Genomic DNA, 21,045 nt, shown 5'->3' with positions numbered 1-21,045 from the left:
TCCAAAATGGGCATTTATTTTTCACAAAAACAAAACAATTTCTCAGTTTCAACATTTAATATGTTGTCTTTGTAGTATTTTCAATTAAATTTATAGTTTAAATTATTTGCATATCATTGCATTCTGTTTTTATTTACATTCTTAACAGCATCCCAACTTTTTTGGAAATGATGTACTATCCAAAAACATCTGGTTCCCATCACCACCACTGTGAACAATTCTGACTCCCTAAGATTCTCCAGAATGGAGTATTTCACACCAAACCACTCTGAATGACTTTGTTGTCTTAACCTTTGAATTATACAGAAATTTTGCAATGTTGCTGGAATTCCCCTTCAAATGTTGAGTCTCTACAGAAGAACCAGCCACACAATGGCAATCAGCATGAGGATAACAGCCAGCACGCACACACTGATGAAGACAATGTCGCTGGTCTCATGCGGCTCCGTTTCTGAGTTCTCTCCCGCTCCCTGGCTGCTGGACACCTCAGCAAGTCGAGCGAGCTCGTTCATCCGCACGCGCTCCTCCACTGAGATGATACTGACCATGGCCACTTTTCTTTGGGCGTCACACTGAACCTCATATTCCTGAACGTTCTGCTGTTTCCCGTCAGAGAAGTCGATGTAGAGAGTGTTCACCAGCATCGTGATGTTGCGCCGTTTCTGCAGGAGAGAAATACGTGTAGAAGTGTAAAGTAAATAAGCCCAGTCGGATGCTTAGGGGTCAAAATGTATCATGATCCACTGAACTGAAGGTGAACTGCATTAATGTTGAAACAGTAGAATCTATTATGATCCATTAATATAATATTTAATAAAGTATATGCCCAATTTTTAGCCAACATAAAATTTTGGGACATTTTATTTTAAAAAATTGTTTTTTATTTAAAAAATGTTTGTGTCTACATTCCATTATTGTGTAAGTAGCTCAGTTACATTTCTGTATATTCAATGTTTTTTTAATACACCGATCAGGCATAACATTATGACCACCTCCTTGTTTCTACGCTCATTGTCCATTTTATCAGCTCCACTTACTATATAGGTGCACTTTGTAGTTCTACAGTTACAGACTGTAGTCCATCTGTTTCTCTGCATACTTTGTTAGCCCCCTTTTACCCTGTTCGTCAGTGGTCAGGACCCCCATGGACCCTCACAGAGCAGGTACTATTAGGGTGGTGGATCATTCTCAGCACTGCAGTAACACTGACGTGGTGGTGGTGTGTTAGTGTGTGTTGCGCTGGTCTGAGTGGATCAGACACAGCAGTGCTGCTGGAGTTTTTAAACACTTCAGTGTCGCTGCTGGACTGAGAATAGTCCACCAACCAAAAATATCCAGCCAACAGCATGTATAGTAATGATGAATGGGGTCGGGGGGGCTTATAACTGTGCAGCAACAGATGGGCTACACTCTGTAACTGTACACCGATATAGTTGACCTATAAGGTATGTTATGTAGACAGTACAGAGACCACCCTTCATTTATTTAATCTCTAATAAAAATGGCTATGAAGTACAAGTTATTCATTTTTTAGCATCATGAAAAACTGAAAACATTTAACAGAAAATTGCACAGAAACAAGTGAATATTTTTTTTTTAGTATTTAGTGAGTCACTCTTTACCTTTATTACAGCTTTCATTCTTTTCAGGAGCCTCACTTTCAGTTCCTCAAAGAATCTGCAGACACACCTCCACAGTCCAGTCTTAGAAGCTGGTTGATCATTTTCTGAAGTGATCAAACACATTCAGTGGTGTTGAGGTCTGGACTCTGGGGTGGTCAGTCCATCGTTCAGCTTCTTTGTTTGATGTGTCCGTCTCCTTTTCTCAGTGAGGTTCTTCTTGACAGCTACACATCCTTTCAGACCCACAGCGCTGAGTCGTCTTCTCACAGTGGAAGGATGGACAGAAACACCTGTGGATGTTTTCAGATCTGAAGCAGCTTGATTTTCTCCTCTCTCTCAGAGATGAAAGCTTTAAGTGCTGTTTATCTGATGGGGGCAGTTTTGGTGTCTACCAGGTCTTCCAGGTGGTTGTTACCTCTTATTTTTTCACTTTCTCCTTCCTTATGCAGGTGGATTATCTCATATCCTATCTCCACCTAAAAATGAATAACTTCTACTTAATGGCTGTTTTGACTGGAAATTAAATAAATGAATGGGGGTCTCTGACTTTTGCACAGTGGCCAGTGAGCGTAATGTGTAGGTTGAGATCTCTGCACAAGCTGTTTACCTGTCCAGCAGTTCCACAGTTGACGAATCGAGCCAGTATCTTGTAGGTGGTTGCGGTCAGCTGGGCTGAACAGGACGGATTTCCCAAATACACACTCTCACGGTCCAGCTGGGGCAAAGACTGCAGGGAAATCTGAATCTGAAACTCTGTCCTGGTGCAGCTTACATTGACTGGCACCACTGGAACACATAAATACAGAGTGCAGTGTTATAAATAATAATAATAATGTCTAATCTCAATCAGGCATAACATTATGACCACCTCCTTGTTTCTACGCTCATTGTCCAATTTATCAGCTCCACTTACTACATAGGTGCACTTTGTAGTTCTACAGTTACAGACTGTAGTCCATCTGTTTCTCTGCATACCTGTTAGCCCCCTTTTACCCTGTTCTTCAGTGGTCAGGACCCCCATGGACCCCATCAGAGCAGGTGCTATTAGGATGGTGGATCATTCTCAGCACTGCAGTAACACTGATGTGGTGGTGGTGTGTTAGTGTGTGTTGCGCTGGTCTGAGTGGATCAGACACAGCAGTGCTGCTGGAGTTTTTAAACACCTCAGTGTCACTGCTGGACTGAGAATAGTCCACCAACCAAAAATATCCAGCCAACAGTGTCCTGTGGGCAGCGTCCTGTGACCACTGATGAAGGACTAGATGATGACCGACAAAAACTGTGCAGCAGCAGATGAGCTATCGCCTCTGACTTTACATCTACAAGGTGGACCGACAAGGTAGGAGTGTCTAATAGAGTGGACAGTGAGTGGACACAGTGTTTAAAAACTCCAGCAGCACTGCTGTGTCTGATCCACTCAGACCAGCACAACACACACTAACACACCACCACCACATCAGTGTTACTGCAGTGCTGAGAATGATCCACCATCCTAATAGCACCTGCTCTGATGGGGTCCATGGGGGTCCTGACCACTGAAGAACAGGGTAAAAGGGGGCTAACAGGTATGCAGAGAAACAGATGGACTACAGTCTGTAACTGTAGAACTACAAAGTGCACCTATATAGTAAGTGGAGCTGATAAAATGGACAATGAGCGTTGAAACAAGGTGCTCACCTCCTGTATAGGAAGCAGTAAAGCCTTTAAAAGCAGAGTTGCGGTCAGTGTTGAGGACGACCAGCAGCTTGTTTGTTTTCGACGTTAAGGACGGAGGCTGTTCTGTCCCACACCAGCGTCCGAGCAGAGGGTCAGCCTCAGTGCCCCCGTCGTACACAGCCACGGAGTCAAAGTCACAGCTGTCCGTCAGGCTGTTCTGATCCTCCAACTCCATCACGGGGAAAAAGAGCTTAATCCTGTACCCGGCGGCCAGAACGATGGTCCAGTGGCAGTTGATGTTGTTGGGGTAGATGTTTGGAAAGTTCGGGCTGGTGAAGTTCCCGCTGATCGCTTTAAGAATCTGCTGGCACTCCCCTTCAAAAAGTAGAGAAATTTTAAATTTATTTGAAATTTCCCTCCTGAAAAAGCTACAGTGGTTCTACAGGAATTTCTGAGGATCATAAACATAATCTTATATTTAAGCTTTGACATTTATGGCCTGAACTGCAGTGAGTACTAATAGCCACAGTTCATCACCAGTGAAATATGATTGATTATTATAGAATTATTATACAAAACTACAGAACTCTAGTAGTTTCACACTGTATTACTGAAGTTCTCTTCATCAGGTGTTCTGGAGGTGTAAATCTCGAAAATGATTCGATTACATTATGAATCTTTTACAAAATGATTCAGTCAAATGAAAATTGAGACTAAAGGAACTATTTACACAGTAGTGAAACACAGGCAGTAAAAACAACAAGCAGTTTTTGGAAAAGAGCATATACTTCAGTAAATACTATTAAAAAATATTATATTAATGTATTTTATTATTAATTTATTATAGCAATCTCTAAAACTCCACGTAATGGTGACCATTTTAAACGTTTAATCTTTAACCGCCTCCACTCAGCCTGCAACTATTTATTTGACTCAGTTTTTTATATTTTAGTTAATTTTATGTAATGTATTTTAGTTTTTTTTTGGTTGTTTTATTGGTTGATTTATTATTTTTATTCCCATTTATTTTTTTATTATTTTTTTTTTTATCATTACTATTATTGTTGTTTCCTCCTTTTTGTTCTTACCCTTATCAGTAATTTTATTTACTGACTTTTATTTCTGATTTCTTTTTATAATAAGTGATTGTCCTGATTTGTCTTATTGTTTCTTATTTTTTATATTTATATTTGTTTTATATTTAAGTTTTATTATTTGATTTATTATATTTTTGTTATTTATTTGTATTATTTTATTATTCTATCATTACTATTAACTGATTGATTGATTTATAATGAACTATATTCAGTTCTAACATTACAGATTTGATGCTGTTGAATTGCCACTTGTAGACTGATGCATACATACATTGTTACCCCCATAAAATATCCATCCATCATCTAAACCGCTTATCCTTCTGGGTCACGGTGGGGTGCTGGAGCCTATCCCAGCTGTCATTGGGCGGAAGGCAGGATACACCCTGGACAGGTCGCCAGTCCATCGCAGGGCAGACAGACAGACATACACATAGACACTCACACCTAGGGGCAATTTTAGCATGTCCAATCAGCCTGACTGCATGTCTTTGGACTGTGGGAGGAAACCGGAGTACCCGGAGGAAACCCACACAGACACGGGGGGAACAGGCAAACTCCACACAGAAATGACCCTGGTCGCCGGACCGGGAATTGAACCCAGGCCATTCTTGCTGTGAGGCGACAGCGCTACCCACTGAGCCACCGTGCCGCCCCTAAAATATACATTATATAACAAATAGTTCTGCTTATAAAACCTGATTGGCCACATTTGAAACCATTAAATAAAAAAGCTATGATTACGTCAGCTGAACTGAAACCCCAGCCTACTGATAGAGCGGCAACGCTTTGAGGAAGAACTGCCAGCTGTGCTTATTGTTAATAGTTAATAATAATTAAATTATTATACGCTTCTAAAGGTCACAGTGTGGTCTCACCTGAGTAGTAGTAGGCTTTGAATCCTCTGCCTCCGATGTTAAAATCAGACTTGAACACCACCAGCAGCTGGTTTGAGGTGGTCACTGTGTTTGGAGGCCGCTCATTTCCACAGTAATTCCCAATGTGCCGGTGTTTGACCGTGGGGCCGTCAAAGAGGGCAATATAGTCAAAGTTACATCCTTCATTGTTCTCCAGCTGGAAGTCCAGGAAGACCAGGCTGACCACACTGCGGTTGGACACGTGCACTGTCCATGAGCAGTCAGCGTTGTTGCTGTACTCCAGCGGGTAGCCTGGACTGGAGATAACTCCGGAGAGTCCGGTCAGCACACCACCGCACATATCTGCCCAAAACAGAGGAGGAGGAGGTATCAGTGCAGTCCACTGAGTCATAGAGAGGTGATATGAGGACCGACCTGACAGTTTTATCACCGATACCGATTTTAAGAAGGTAAAAAATTACGATAACTGATATCAACCGATACAAACTTATAAGGTCAAAAATAAAACAAACTCTAAACAGTTAAGCAGTGCTTTACTGACTGATATGATCGTTACCGAATATGATTGACAGTTCTCAAATATTTCCTTTAAAGAAGAAATGAGAATTCCTTAAATTGTGTCAATTTTAAGGTAATTTTGATAACTGATGTTGCTATATTTGCTTTACTGATTGTCAAAAATGACTCTAAACAGCAGAAACTCGCATATTAAATGATATAAATATAGCATAAGCTACTTACAAATAACCTTAAAACGTATTCTTAACAGGTGAATAACCTGAAATCTCAAATATGTCTGACTGTTGTTCATATTTCAAAATGTGATTTTCTTACGCAACATTTAAACAAATATAATTGGCACCAATGTCAATAAATTTGAAATCCTTGAACATTTAATATGAGCCAGTTTTAACGGCCGATCAAATATACAGACAAGGGATGAACGGTACATTATAATGATTCAGCTGCATTGATTTTTGAATAGCTGAAATAATAATAATAATAATAATAATCAAGTATTTTTAAGTAAAATTTTGAATTGCACCAAAATAATAACATCAAATTATCTAATAAATAATTCTTATCTTATCTAAAGTCTGTGTGGGGTCAGAGATATAAAAATATGCTTTTTGATTTGGTTTTCAAGATGACTGAGTTTGGTATTCAATCGTGATGCACTGACTTGGGAATTGTGGGCCAATGCTGATATTTTATATACACGTGTGACACAAGAATTCAACATTACAGCTTAGTTCTCTCCATCAGAGGCCAAAAATCAGTGGGCGCCCAAGTCAAATTATGATGTTTTGTTGATACTACAGAGCTCTACAGAACACACTGCACATTTTAATACACAATTACTGTTTATTGGCTGAAACGAATAAAATATAAAATGTGGGCTGTGCAAAAGTTATGGCACATTTTATATTTTACATTAAATTTTTTTCCAATATGAGAAATTTAGAAAATAAATGGAAATATTGCACTAAAATGTGCAGAAAATGTCATATTTAAGTGTGTTCTCTGGAGAGAATGTGTTAATGTAGTTTCACTTTGAAAATCAACAAAACACAATTTGACTGGGGGAGTTCAAACTTTTGCATACGACTATAAATGGTCATCGCCTGCATGCAGTTCTTCATTCATGGGGTCAGAAAACTGCACCATCTTCAACTTTTTAAGATTTTGAAAAGCACAACACAGCGCTTACACCTCATGATCACCTCGTAAACATTCTTAGTAAATTATTTTGTTCGGGTTTTTGAGCCTGAAAACAGAATTTTATTCCAGCAAAACAATGTGCGCATACTTAATTAAACATCATTATAATTGATTAAAGCACACACACACACTGACTGGCCACTTCATTAAGTACGCCTCCTTGTATTTACACTTAATGTCCATTGTCCATTTTATCAGCTCCACTTACTACATAGGAGCTCTTTGTAGTTCTACAGTTACAGACTGTAGTCCATCTGTTTCTCTGCATACTTTGTTACCCTGTTCTTCAGTGGTCAGGACCCCCATGGACCCTCACAGAGCAGGTACTATTTGGGTGGTGGATCATTTTCAGCACTGCAGTAACACTGACGTGGTGGTGGTGTGTTAGTGTGTGTTGTGCTGGTCTGAGTGGATCAGACACAGCAGTGCTGCTGGAGTTTTTAAACAATGTGTCCACTCACTGTCCACTCTATTAGACACTCCTACCTTGTCAGTCCACCTTGTAGATGTAAAGTCAGAGACGATAGCTCATCTGCTGCTGCACAGTTTATGTTGGTCATCCTCTAGTCCTTCATCAGTGGTCACAGGACGCTGCCCACAGAACGCTGTTGGCTGGACACTGAACTCCAGCAGCACTGCTGTGTCTGATCCACTCACACCAGTGCAACACACACTAACACACCACCACCACGTCAGTGTTACTGCAGTGCTGAGAATGACCCACCACCCAAATAGTACCTGCTCTGTGAGGGTCCATGGGGGCCTGACATCTGAAGAACAGGGTAACAAAGTATGCAGAGAAACAGATGGACTACAGTCTGTAACTGTAGATCTACAAAGTGAAACTATATGGTCAGTATAGTACATAGAGATGTAATAGAGAGTATATAGATGTTATATGTATATATATATATATATATGTCAGCCAAATGAAATATCCATCATACTCTAAGAGAGCAGGCCCTTCACCTTTCCTGTAGCCCACAGAGAAGCCTCGGTGGGCCACATGTCGGTCAGAGTGGAAGATGATGGACATGACGTTCCAGGATGAGCTGAACTGTGGAGGAGAAACATCTCCACAGAACTTCCCCAGCAGGTTCCCTTCGTCCTCCGAGATGCCGTTATAGATCTTGATGTAGTCGTAGGCGCAGTCTATGTGGTACTCCAGCTCGAAGTGATGGAAGGTCAGCAGCACAGAGGAACCCTCGGACACCACGATCAGCCACGAACACTCAACGTTATACGGGTAGAGGCCTGGGAAGTTAGGGCTGGATATGTTTCCGCTGGTCGCAGAGAGGATTCCTCCACATTTAACACCTGGATGAAGAAATAAGTTTAAGGAAATACGACTCAGAGTTTAAAGGGGAATTCCACTGAATTTTTCTGCACAGTTCAGTGGTCATTCAGAGTCGTTTGGTGTGAAACGCTCTGTTCTAGAGAGACTTAAAGTCAGAATTGTTCACAGTGGTGGTGATAGGAACCAGACGTCCACCTCTAAAAGCTCCCTCACAGAAAGTTTGTTTTATAACTGAGTTTAATTATGTAGAAAATTAGGGAAAAACAGGCAGAATTCCTCTTTAAAAGGAAACTTTTCACACAATTATTGTGATGTTTAAAAACAGGCAGTGTGTTCAGATTAGGAACATAAGCATAAGTGGTGTTACATGCCTAAATGCAGTGTAACAATCTCTAAATGATTAGAAAAAACAATTTTAAATGAAGTTAAATAGTCGGACCAAAGCAATAAAATCAAATTGAATCATGGTGCGAACTATGATTCCATGATTCATTTTAAGTCTAACAGTAGAAGAACCTTTTTGGTGCTATTTAGAACCAAATAAAACACACTCCCCATCAATTTGAATGAGGCTTTCATGATGCAAAGAACCCATTTTCTTTACTAAAGAACCCTTGAAGAACCATCTTTTTTAAACTGTGTAGTCCTGTCAAGAACCATTTTACAAGGTTCTTTAGAGAACCAAACACAAGTTTTCCATCATGAAGAACCATTTATGCATTCAAATGGTCCTTTGAATCATCAGGAATCATGGTGCAAACTATGATTCCATGATTCACTGAATCGTTTCCTAAAGAATAGTAGTATAATCGAGTTCAGGTCAGAGATTTACACCCCTAATGGTCACTACTGAAGATGTATTACCTACACTTAAAAATTATGGTTCTTTAAGGGTTCTTTAGTAAAGACAATTGTTCTACATAGAACCATGAACAAAGAACCCTATGTGTGATTAAAGAGTTTGCATCATGTAATGGTTCTTCAGATTGATGGAGAATGTGCTGTAGATGGTTCTATATAGAATCTTTTTTGCAAAGGGTTCTATATAGCACCAAAAAGGGTACTTCCATTGTTACAGGCTTGACATAACAGTAGAAGAACCCTTTGGGTGCTATATAGAACGCTTTTTAAAAAAGGTTCTTTTAGAACCATATAAAACACACTCCATCAATTTGAAGAAGCTTTTAGTCATACAAAGGGTTCTTTGAGTGTTGATAGTTCTACATAGAATCATTTTCTTTATGAAAGAACCCCTGAAGAACCAGTGTAACAGTAGAAGAACCCTTTTTGGTGCTGTATAGAACCATATAAAACACTCCCCATCAATTTGAATAACTCTTTAATGATGCAAAGAACCTTTTGATCACACAAATGGTTCTTTGAGTGTTCATGGTTCTATATAGAACCATTTTCTTACTGAAGAATCATTGAAGAACCATCTTTTTTAAGTGTGTAAATAAACACAGATTAATGCTAAGGACTGCTATTGAACATCTGGTGGCCTAAAAGGGGAACTCCACTGATTTTTCAAAATTTCTGCACGAGTAAAGGGTTGAGATGAAAACAAACTCATTCTGAGTGGTTTGGTGTGAAAAGCTCTGTGCTATATAGAACCTTTTTGAAAAGGGTTCTATATAGCACCATAAAAGCATTCTGCTATTGGTACAAGCTTGACACTGTAACAGTAGAAGAACCTTTTTGGTTCTAGATAGAACCGATTTCAAAAAGATTCTATATTCACATCTTCAGCACATTCTCCATCAGTCTGAAGAACCCTTTCATGATGCAAAGAACCCTTCAGTCATGCAAAGGGTCCTTCATGGTACAGAACCATTTTCTTTACTAAAGAACCCTTGAAGAACCATCTTTTTTAAAACCATCTTTTTTTACATCTTGTGTAGTACCATCAAGAACCATTTTACAAGGTTCTTTAGAGAACCAAACACAAGTTTTCCACCATGAAGAACCATTTATGCATCTACACTCTTAAAAAGATGCTTCTTCAAAGGTTCTTTAGTAAAGAAAATAGTTCTATATAGAATCAATAACACTCAAAGAACCCTTTGCATGACTAAAGTGTTCTTTGCATGATGAAATGGTTCTTTCAGATTGATGGAGAATGTCTTGTTTATGGTTCTGTATAGAACCTCTTTGAAAAGGGTTCTATACAGCACCAAAATGGGTTCTGCTATTGTTACAAGTTTGACATCGTAACAGTAGAAGACCCCTTTATGGTTCTATATAGAACCGATTTCAAAAAGATTCTATATTCACATCTTCAGCACATTCTCCGTGGTGGTGTGTTAGTGTGTGTTGTGCTGGTCTGAGTGGATCAGACACAGCAGTGCTGCTGGAGTTTTTAAACACCTCAGTGTCACTGCTGGACTGAGAATAGTCCACCAACCAAAAATATTCAGCCAACAGCATCCTGTGGGCAGCGTCCTGTGACCACTGATGAAGGACTAGAGGATGACCAACACAAACTGTGCAGCAGCAGATGAGCTATCGTCTCTGACTTTACATCTACAAGATGGACCGACAAGGTAGGAGTGTCTAATAGAGTGGACAGTGAGTGGACAGTGTTTAAAAACTCCAGCAGCACTGCTGTGTCTGATCCACTCAGACCAGCACAACACACACTAACACACCACCACCACGTCAGTGTTACTGCAGTGCTCAGAATGATCCACCACCCAAATACTACCTGCTCTGTGAGGGTCCATGGGGGTCCTGACCACTGAAGAACAGGGTAAAAGGGGGCTAACAAAGTATCAGAGAAACAGATGGACTACAGTCTGTAACTGTAGAACTACAAAGTGCACCTATACAGTAAGTGGAGCTGATAAAATGGACAATGAGCGTAGAAACAAGGAGGTGGTCATAATGTTATGCCTGATCGATGTAAATAAGCGCTATGTGCTCAGAGGGTCCCCTGGTGGCTCGGGGGCCCTGAGCAACAGCTTATACAGCAGTTTTAATTAAGAAAGCCTTTCCTTTACATCTCTCTAACAGTCTTACCTTTCTTGGAAATGGCCTTTCCAAAAACACACAGCAACTGAAGGCAGCTGAAGGCGATCCTTAAATCCATACTGTGACAGCTGTGACAGTCGGCCGCGGACAAGCGAGTGAGAAAGAACAGGAATCGTGTCAAACTCCTGAATGAAAGCTTGCGAGTGCAACACAACGCCACAGCCGCCGTCCAGGCCTGGATGTGGAATCTGACCCGAGGGCCACCCGCACCTTCTCCTCTACATATTAATGAACACTATCGAATGCACACCGGCGGCTTGTCATGACACTGTTTAGAAAGCCAGCATGAAATGTTAATGATGGTTATACCAGCATGTACTGCCTTTTATTAACAGACAGCGATGAGGTAAGGAAACAGATGTAGGACCACGAACAAGAACATCACCACTGATGCTGCATTCATGGTTTTTGGTTTTGGTTCAAACACAAAATATCTGAACTGTCCACAAATATGAACACAAAACACACCCAGGACAATAAGACAATGAGTGAGTTCACATGCACGTAATAATCCGATAACTGCAGAAAATCAGATTTTGTCAGTAATCAGATCAACGCGTTTACATGCACTTGAGTAATCAGATAATGGGGAAACTCCGGGTCTACATGAGTCAGACAGTAATCAGATTTCTGCTTTGCAACCAGCCAATAAACTCACAGAAGAAGACGTGATGTAATTGTAATATAAAAACAAACTTTTTTGTTTTTAATAAAAAAAATAAAAGGCGCCGCTTCACGTGAAAATATGAACGTATGTCATCTAGAAGATGAAGAATATTTAAATCCTTCATTTCGTCAAGCATGGTTTTGGTTTCAGTGTCGCTCCAAAAGTGTTTTGCTGCGTCTTGCGGTGACGCTGGTCACTTAGTCCTGGCACTGCAGTTTGTTTTCGCACATGCACAGACTGAGACATCCGAAAGAAATCAGAGTAAGAGTTCACACTGAGAAATCTGATTACTGAGCTAAAATCCAGCTCTCTTTATCGGATTTCTAGACCTTACTCCGATCTAAGAAATCGGAGTGTGCTGATTACATGACCATTCAAATAATCAGATAAACAGAAGAAATCAGATTACGATTAGTTTATTGAGTGCATTGAATGCACTAACTATCTTACAGGGACATCAGCGACAGATATACAGTACTGTGCAAAATTAGAGGCCACTATTTATTTAATTTCCAGGCGAAACGGCCATTAAGTACAAATGACTAATTTTTCAGTGTCAGTATAATAATAATAATAATAATAATAATAATAATAAAAACAGAAAACGTAAAAAACATAAGTAACAGAAAATTACAATAAAGCCTCAACCACCTAATATAATTTCTTTTATCACTACATGCTCAGAAATAAAGGTAGTAAACTGTCACTGGGGCAGGACCCCTCTTGTCACTGAGGTGGGACCCTCAAGGGTGCATCTCAGTACCTTTACAGTAACATAACTGAACCATAATCCACTGAAATCGTATTTTAAGTCATATTGACTCCACACACCCCGTCTCGTCTCCAGGCTTTTATTTTAGCGTTCTGTTTTAAAACATTCGGTTATGAAAAGGTACAAATACGAACTTTTCACCTGGAGAAACTTATTTAAGGTTCACAATCAGACCTTAAACCCACTGTTGTTCTGTATTTAGTGTGTCCACTCTTTGCCTTCTAGAAGATATTTCTCTGCACATCCAAAGTTCAGTCTTAGAAGTTGGTTTAGCATGTTCTTTGCAGGATTCAAGTAATCTCGTTACAAATTTAGCCATTTCATCAGTCCTTCAGACCTGACCCTGCACCTCAGATGTCCAGTTTGATTGAGCAAATGCTTTTCTTTTTGTCCATTTCCTCTTTGTCTTGACAGCTACACATCCTTTCAGACCCACAGTGTTGAGGTCTTTAGAAGATGAAAGTATTTTCTCTGTCCTACGATAATTCTCCAGTTTTGGAAACTCCTGTTCTTTCTCTTTGACTTTGAGGTCGCTTATGGCCCTCAAACATTCAGAATCGGCCCTGGACATGGCCTTCCTGAGGCACGCCTCAGAAACTCAATAAGGCTCCTTTGTAGCCATCAGTATGGCGAGAGGGATCCCCATTAGAAAGTGCTTCAAGCTACCAGGTCAGCACAAGTCATCAATTTTTAAATGATGTGGGGCTGAAAGTTGGACAGCATGCTTACCACAAACCAGATCTCATTGATGTTCTTCAGTCCTGTGTGTGAAACCCTGTTTGACACAATCTTGAACTTCTTGATTTTGCCTATTGCTCTATCGACGAGCACCCTGTGCTTGGCCGCTGTCTTGGTGGTCTGTGTGCCCATGCTACAAGTCTGTGCCCTAGATTTTGCAGTGGGAGACACGTCAAGTTTGAGCCCTAGTTTCTTGACGTCGTTGTCGAGGAGGAAGCCTTTCTGTGCCATCAGTGCGTCCCCTTTATGAAGGTAGCCACACATGACGAGACTTTTAAGCTGTGTTGTAATTCCACACTGATTGAACACTTCCCTGTCGGACACAGACCCAGCGAACAGATTTGACACAAACATCACGGACCCGCGGGGGTCGCAAGCTATCAGGCACTTACCCGCCGACTTGTGCTCGGAATAACTTTTAATCTCGGTGCAATCCAAGATCGCAAACGTTGTCGGATAGTCCTTTTTGTAGTCTGTGGGCATCTGGGAAGCGATTACGTCTCTGTGAGGCCACATTGGTATCTGACCTAACTTGTTATATAAGTAGGGGATCCACGAGCGGAAAATGATGCTCACGCTTGGAGGATCGATCTGAAATCTGAACGCCAAATCTTTTACATCGAAGTTGTTCCTTAGTTTCATAAGAACGAGTAAGAACTGCACACGCAGTGGCACGCTTTTGACTGACTTAGTCAACCTCAGAAACGTAAGCGGCACCTCAGACTGTGGGGCGTGGGCGCTGCTGGGAAGTCCAAAAAAGGCGCAGAGGTTGTTGTACTGGTCGTAGGAAAATCCTGTGCAGTACTCAAAGTACTTGGGAACAGTGCTGTAGTGAACTGCTTCAGGTGTCAAACGCCCACAGTTCAATAAGCTTCTGTTAGGTGTTAAACACTCCTGCTGTTTTTGCTTTTTAAGGGCTTCAGTCTCTTCCTGCTGCTTTCTCACTGTTGTTCTCGCGCCTCCTTGGGTGTTTTCAGTCATCATGCTTGTCTCACCGTGTGTTTGCTGCATACGTGCCTGTCCTGGAAAACAAAACAAAAAAGAAAAAATGTATAACTTACTGCAAATATGGAATATTTCGCATTTTAAAACGGATAGTTCCGGTCCTGAAATCTGACTGGCTGAGCTGCGTTCAAAGCCATTGTAAAATCCACGATATACCACGGCTGTGACCGCCTCACAGCGACTGAACTCTGTATCACTGCGCCACAACACGAAAAAACCCTTCTACTGTTAATGGATTAATCTTTGACTCTGACGGTGATCGCACGGAGCACTGAGTGTATTGATGAAGTAAGAACCCGTTTTTGTTTAAACTGAGGGGCTGACAACTTATTTTCTTATCTAGAACTCGGCTGGTCAGATAGCTAACAGGCTAAAAGAGCCAACAGCCTAAACAACTCCAATATCAATATCACGGCTTGAATTAAAGTACTTACGGTAAGATTAACTGTAATACAGCAGTATAAAAGTCTAAAGAATGTCACCTGAATGTCTCACATGCTTCAAATGTCCATTTCAGTCAGAAGTCGCGTCAAACCCAGGCTGAATCCCAAACGGCTCTGTACTCCCTAGCTAAATAGTCTGCTGTGTAACATTAAGTTTAGAAATTCTAGCTTCTGCTGTCAAATAGTGCACTTATTGTCGAGTGTGAATGTGGATGAATCCCAAATAACCATTTTTAGCGATATTTGGCTCTGTTGGGCTGCGGGAGTCAGTATTTAAATTCCTACGTAGTGCACTATGTAGGGAGCAGGGAGCCATTTGAGATTCAGCCCCAGCGTGAGAAAAGTGGCGCCGTCAGACTGGCAGACGACTCACGGTGGTAATTTAGTGACCAAAAAGTTCTTATAAACTGAAAGTATTTGTATTAAACAGTGATGTGTTATCATATGTTCACTGTTATACGATAAAAGTTATAAAAATCATGAAATGTCTGTAGTTTACAGTGATTGGCGACCAAACGTTCTTCTCCTCATTCAGCGGTCAATGGTTGCTTAGCAATGATACCATACTGTACTGTAAAGAAAGTACATTTCTTGGCGGAATGCTTATGTCGGTTATTATTAATAATAACTTAAATAATTATCTAAAATATTGTGTATTTTAATATATTTTATGTTGGCCGTCGTTTTATAAAAGCAATAAGCCACTCAAGGCAGTGACGCACTGATCGCAGTAACCCACAGCCTCTCGTGGCTTATTGCTTCATTATATAATGGTGCTGAAATAGTCTCCAGAGTGAGAGTTTCCAGTTCAAAGACTAGGAAAACCCCCTTCTCATGACATACCTCGAAGGTTGGACTAACTGCTTTGTGGTGGATTTTTGAGAACCGGCTGTTTGAAATATTATACATAAAAAAACATGCATCTCCATTACTTAGAAAAGCCTCAGTATGTTAACTTACGTTAAAATATCTTTTTCAGTATTGTTTTTTATTGGTGAACACAGAAAGAGGGCAGACAGCTAATATGACTGCTAGAAGGCCTAATAGCTTACTGCAGCCGTTTAATCATCATTACAATGGAGAAAATAGATCACTCAAATGACATATGACTCTTCAGATGAGGCGGACAAGTTAGTCAGGTACCTAACCTTCCTATCTAGAACCCTTAACCCTTTGACCCCGTTTTTAAATTTTCAAACCATATATGATTTTACAAGTTTTGTTTAGAGAAACACACTGTTGTTTAGAGAAGGCCTGCTGCAAAGAAAACAGGCTCTGTTGACACGGACAGATCTGCTGCCTATATACAGTCTACACAAAGTAAACTGAATCAACCATTTTGTTCCAGCTTTAAATGTTATGTTGGATATGAAACTATTAATAATAGTTCTGCTTTAAGCAAATGCGATTAAATACATTCCGATTATAGATTAAGAATGAGGTGTTTATGCTCACTCTACTCAACAATCTGATGGAAAATCTCTGTTTACATGCTCACTACAAGTAATCAGATTCAAAATGACATGCATGCGTAGAGAACCACTTAGTGTAGGCGTTACTATGACAACGAGCATCACGTGAGTCCAGTCAGAGTGAGATGAGCAGCAGTGAGCAGTGCTTGTGTTTTTAATTACTTTAAAATGATGTCAGACTCAGGAAAACGTCCTTCACATGTCCTTATTAAAGAAGGCCGAGAGGAAGACGTCGTGTTCTGAGACACATAAGATGGACGTCCGTCCCACCGCCGTCTTTTAAAGATCAGAACGGAAACTTCGTCTCCTCTGCAGACCAGTTTCTGCTCCACCATGTTGAACGGTATAAACTTTCACTATGACGTGACGAACATGATCAGAACGAACTTAAACTTTCTGATAAGGAATGTAATCAGATACAGACATTTACACGGATATTATTCTTCTATTTAACGGATTATTTACTGGATTACACACCTCGATCAATCGGATAGAAACTATGTTCCGAATGGCCTCAATCAGACTAGTCTATTCCGACTGAGGTGTTTACATGGACGTATTCTGTTCCGATCGAGCTGTTAGTTGTATTATTAATGGATCATCAGGCTGCATATAAATGTGGCTAGTGACTCACAAAGATTCCCTGACCTGAAGATGCTGATACTTGGCTGATGTGCAAAAGCTGTAGGGAAGTAAACACACCTTTTGATTCTTCAGTTTTCTCTTGAGCTTCACCAGCAGCTGTAGCATTGGATAGCCACACCATGGTGTCTTTGTTGTGATTCACGTCCCCAAGGGGAACTGGGGCCGGACAATGCCTGGAAATGCAAAATATCACCCATTCAGTTCTAATTATCACAGATTTTGTTTTGATTACATTATTAAAACTTGCTGAAAATTAGAGATTTTAGTAAACTACCACCAAAACTACCACCCAAAGTTTTGCAGTCACTGTTTTGAATAATACAAAACCTAATACAATTTGTATTATATGTTTATAATTTATGTATAAATCTATATAAAAAATCTGGATGCAGATAAATGTATAAAATTAAATCAGTATGCCAATACTTGCTTTCAACTAATTAGTGGGAAGCAGTAAAAATGTTAGATGTCTATATAAGGCTACGTTCACATTACCAGGTTTAAGTGGCACAAATCCGATTTTCTGCCCTAATCTGACTCAGATCTGATGTTTTCAGTGCTGTGTGGACACACAAATCTGATCTCTTCAAATCCGACCTGAGACACTTTCATATGTGGTCCTAGATCAGATACGTATCCGATTAGTGGCCATGTGACCTTAATGTGATGCTCAGATCAGAATTCATGTGCTTTTTTCCACTGTGCGTGCGCCATCATTCAGCGTTACCATGGCAGCAGCACCGAACAGAAGTTAAAGCCTGTAAACGGTGGAAAAGCAGCTCATCTCACCTTTTTCTCCTTCGTCTCGCTCTAATAATGAAGCTGAGAGCTGATCAGAGTTAATTATCTTCTCAGTGAAGCTCGTTCTGCTCGTTAGTTTGTGCTGATGATGAACGTGATTCATTCACGTGACGTTACTGAGTAGGATGAGCTCATGAGGGTCATTTCAGGACACCAGTTCGTCACATTAATGACAGATTTGAGTCACTTACCTAAACGAGTGTCAGAGAGATCGGATTTGAGCAAAAAATCGGATTTGAGGAATGAGGCTTGTAATGAACGTAGCTCTTAATGATGAACGGAGCCCTAGAAGATTCTGACTGACTAAATAAGATGTAGAACACTGAAAATGAAGATCAAATAACAATAATCCAGAACGCCTCATATTAGAAAAGTGGTAATCAGGGTAACAGGTAGATACCTTGAGAAAAAAATGACTGCAAATACATTGTTAAGGTACATAATTTACAGTATACAGTTACAGTATCTAAAAATCTATGAAATACTGAACAAAACATCTCAAAAAAACATTTGGTGTCCAGTTTGTAAGATTTAAACTTACATATAAATCTACAAGACTTCAGTCTTATTATATATAGAATAATACAAATGAATAAAAACAAGCAAGTGCTCATAAAACCTTGGAATGGTAGTGCCGTAACCTGTTTTATTCCATGTTTGTACTCTCTCCTGTACATGTTTGTCAGCCAAAGGAACTGTTCTTTGCTCAGACTATTGATGCTAAATTCATTCTAGAAGAGGCGAAGCAATAAAAACATACCGTTTCTGTTGACGGGGTCTGCAGGCTGCAGTCTCGGCCCTGTCATCCACAGGGATGGGGCTAGTATCAGTTGGCCGTCCATGTGTGATGTGCTAGAGAATGCAAGGAATAAAGAGGAAATCAGGTGTATTCTCTGACCACACTCCCTGACAGGAAACAGCGTCACGCCTGCACCTTGACTTTCAGAAAGTTTGAAATTGGAGAATTAGATTATTTTACAGCAGTTGTTTTACCTTTTTAGTGTAATAGTGATGTATATTACAATGACGTGTCTTATAATTGTTATGAATAATTGCATCAATTAAAAACAGTTTTGCACTTTTGAAAGCTGTGTTCTCTCACATGCCTCTTCACCTGGAAAAAGTATGAAATGTGCATTTCTCTTACCAAATTTTGCTCATGATTTACTTTAACCTAGGAGCCTTTAAGTAATGTTTGCCACTAACTACTTACAAAATAATCACACGCTATATTTACCGTAATAACCCTATTAAACACGCTGTTTCACAAGCATTGCACTTTATTTGCTGATTCTATGAACCACAACACTGATGGTTCAATATAGAATCATGAACACTCAAAGAGCCCTTGGCATGCTTTAAAGGTTCTTTGCATGGTGAACTGGTTCTGCAGGTTGATGGAGAACGTGTTGTATACGGTTCTATACAGAATCTCTTTGAAAATGTTTCTATATAGCACCAAAAAGGGTTCTTCTGATACGATTTACGGTATCAAACTTGTCACAATAGAAGAACACTTTTTGGTGCTATATAGAAATATTTTCAAAAAGATTCTATGTAGAACCATCTACAACACGTTCTCCGTCAGTCTGAAGAACACTTTTATGATGCAAAGAATCCTCTGATCATGCAAAGGGCTCCTTGAGTGTTCATGGTTCTGTATAGAATCATTGTTTTTACTAAAGAAACCTTAAATAACCATCTTTTTAAGAGTGTATTTGGTAAGCAGAGCTAAAATGGACAATTAATGTAGTGTAAGTAAATCAATTTAAGTAATGTTTACCACTAACTACTTACAAAATAATTACACGCTATATTTACCGTAATAACCCTATTAAACGCACCGTGTTTCACAAGCGTTGCACTTTATTTGCAGATTCTATGAACCACAACACTGGAGTAGACTGACCTGCTAACGTGCTAACCAGCCAGGCCCCTTCGAAAATATTCAGTTACAGACTTTAATTTCAAATCTTTACTAAAAGGGATCAGATGTAATGTAACTTAAGTTTTATGTGAATATCTATTCAGTCGCCAGCTGACTGTGTTTTAGCTACAGTCGCTATGAACTTATTTACGTACGGTTAGCTTGGCGCTTGCGATGCTAACGTAATTAGCATTTATGCTAGCGGTGTGAATCGCCTGAAGAAAGGCTTAATGTTAGTAAACACTGCTGTGTTTGACTGACATACATCTGAATCTGGGTCTCAATGTCAACAAAATGAGAAAGTTCAAGAAATGGCTGAAATATTCCATCCTAAAAATGACAGTATGGCTAATCACAGTGCAGCTAACGAGCTTTCCAGTCCACTTGGTGGTGGTGAAGTTAGTTTGTCGTTGCGTACTGTTTTGCTGCTTTACCATCCGTGTTACCACGGAATTGAGCGGTCAGTGTCTCAGTGTCCCCCCCTCTAGGGACCGAGTCAGTGCCCGAGCTCGTATTTACTGTGTACTGATTCATTTCATACAGAACTACGGAGCAAATAAGAGATTAGTTGGCGAGTTAGCCTCGTCAGTCAGCCGGGAAGCCTGCAGATGAGCACTGGCTCTGCGGCTCAGCTACAGCCAACGGCTCCACACTTCAGCGCTGCCTTGTCTGTTATAAACGTCACAAATCCGCAAACAGTAATGCTCACTTACAGGTTGGGACCTTGAATCTCCCGCTGGGCCACACAGAGTTGGAAGCGCCCCGTCTTTCAGGAGTAAGAGCTGCGAGAACCCGGCGTTGAACTGCGCTCGGTTCCTGAAGCTGTCCTCCGTGAAGTGCCGGGCGCACAGCACGACGTTCGGGACGGTGGAGGGAACCGAGGGGAAAACGAACCTCAGCCACTGGCTTCTTTGTGGTTCTGCCTTCGGCAAAGCGTACAGCGGAGATTTCCCCTCACAGCGGAGAACACAGCGCCTTCTCGACATGGCCGGACTCAGCAAACTCGCCCCGGCCTCCAGTAGTTGCTGCAGAGCCGGGTTTATTTATCTACAAATTCTCTGTGTGAGGGGGGAGCCCAGCTAGCCTTAGGCGGACAATAAGGATTGTGTTACAAGATTGCGTCATCTTATAACAAAGGGAACGGGTCAGAGCTGGTTTATGAGGAGTCTGGCCGCTTCCTATTTCCCCCGTTATATCAAAAACAGGACTGCTAAACAGCAGAGGGCGCCCGCGAGCGAGTCCTCAATGAATGGGAGTAAGTGGAGCTCAACGGCTA

At 40.5% G+C, this 21,045-nt stretch overlaps 1 protein-coding gene across 2 annotated transcripts; it reads right to left on the bottom strand.

Moving 5' to 3' along the window:
• Positions 1-312: 312 nt before the first annotated feature.
• Positions 313-20,781, bottom strand: cdcp2 (CUB domain containing protein 2). 2 transcript variants are annotated; one of them, XM_036556710.1, is made up of 9 exons: positions 20,483-20,781; positions 18,603-18,694; positions 17,099-17,214; positions 13,695-14,498; positions 7,942-8,289; positions 5,251-5,592; positions 3,300-3,653; positions 2,230-2,408; positions 313-662 (listed from the first exon to the last, which is right to left on the bottom strand). In XM_036556710.1, exons 1-9 carry the CDS (start codon positions 20,753-20,755, stop codon positions 351-353), a joined length of 2,820 nt encoding a protein of 939 aa, XP_036412603.1. In that variant the 5' UTR covers positions 20,756-20,781; the 3' UTR covers positions 313-350. The 2 variants fall into 2 exon arrangements, with proteins under 2 accessions (XP_036412603.1, XP_036412604.1); XM_036556711.1 differs by lacking the exons at positions 13,695-14,498; positions 17,099-17,214; positions 18,603-18,694; positions 20,483-20,781 and adding an exon at positions 11,288-11,449.
• Between the last annotated feature and the right edge of the window lie 264 nt (positions 20,782-21,045).

This window comes from Colossoma macropomum, unplaced genomic scaffold (assembly GCF_904425465.1).
Source record: "Colossoma macropomum unplaced genomic scaffold, Colossoma_macropomum, whole genome shotgun sequence".
Taxonomy (NCBI): Eukaryota; Metazoa; Chordata; class Actinopteri; order Characiformes; family Serrasalmidae; genus Colossoma; species Colossoma macropomum.
Note: the sequence above shows the minus strand (reverse complement) of the source record. Positions and strands in the feature narration are given on the sequence as shown.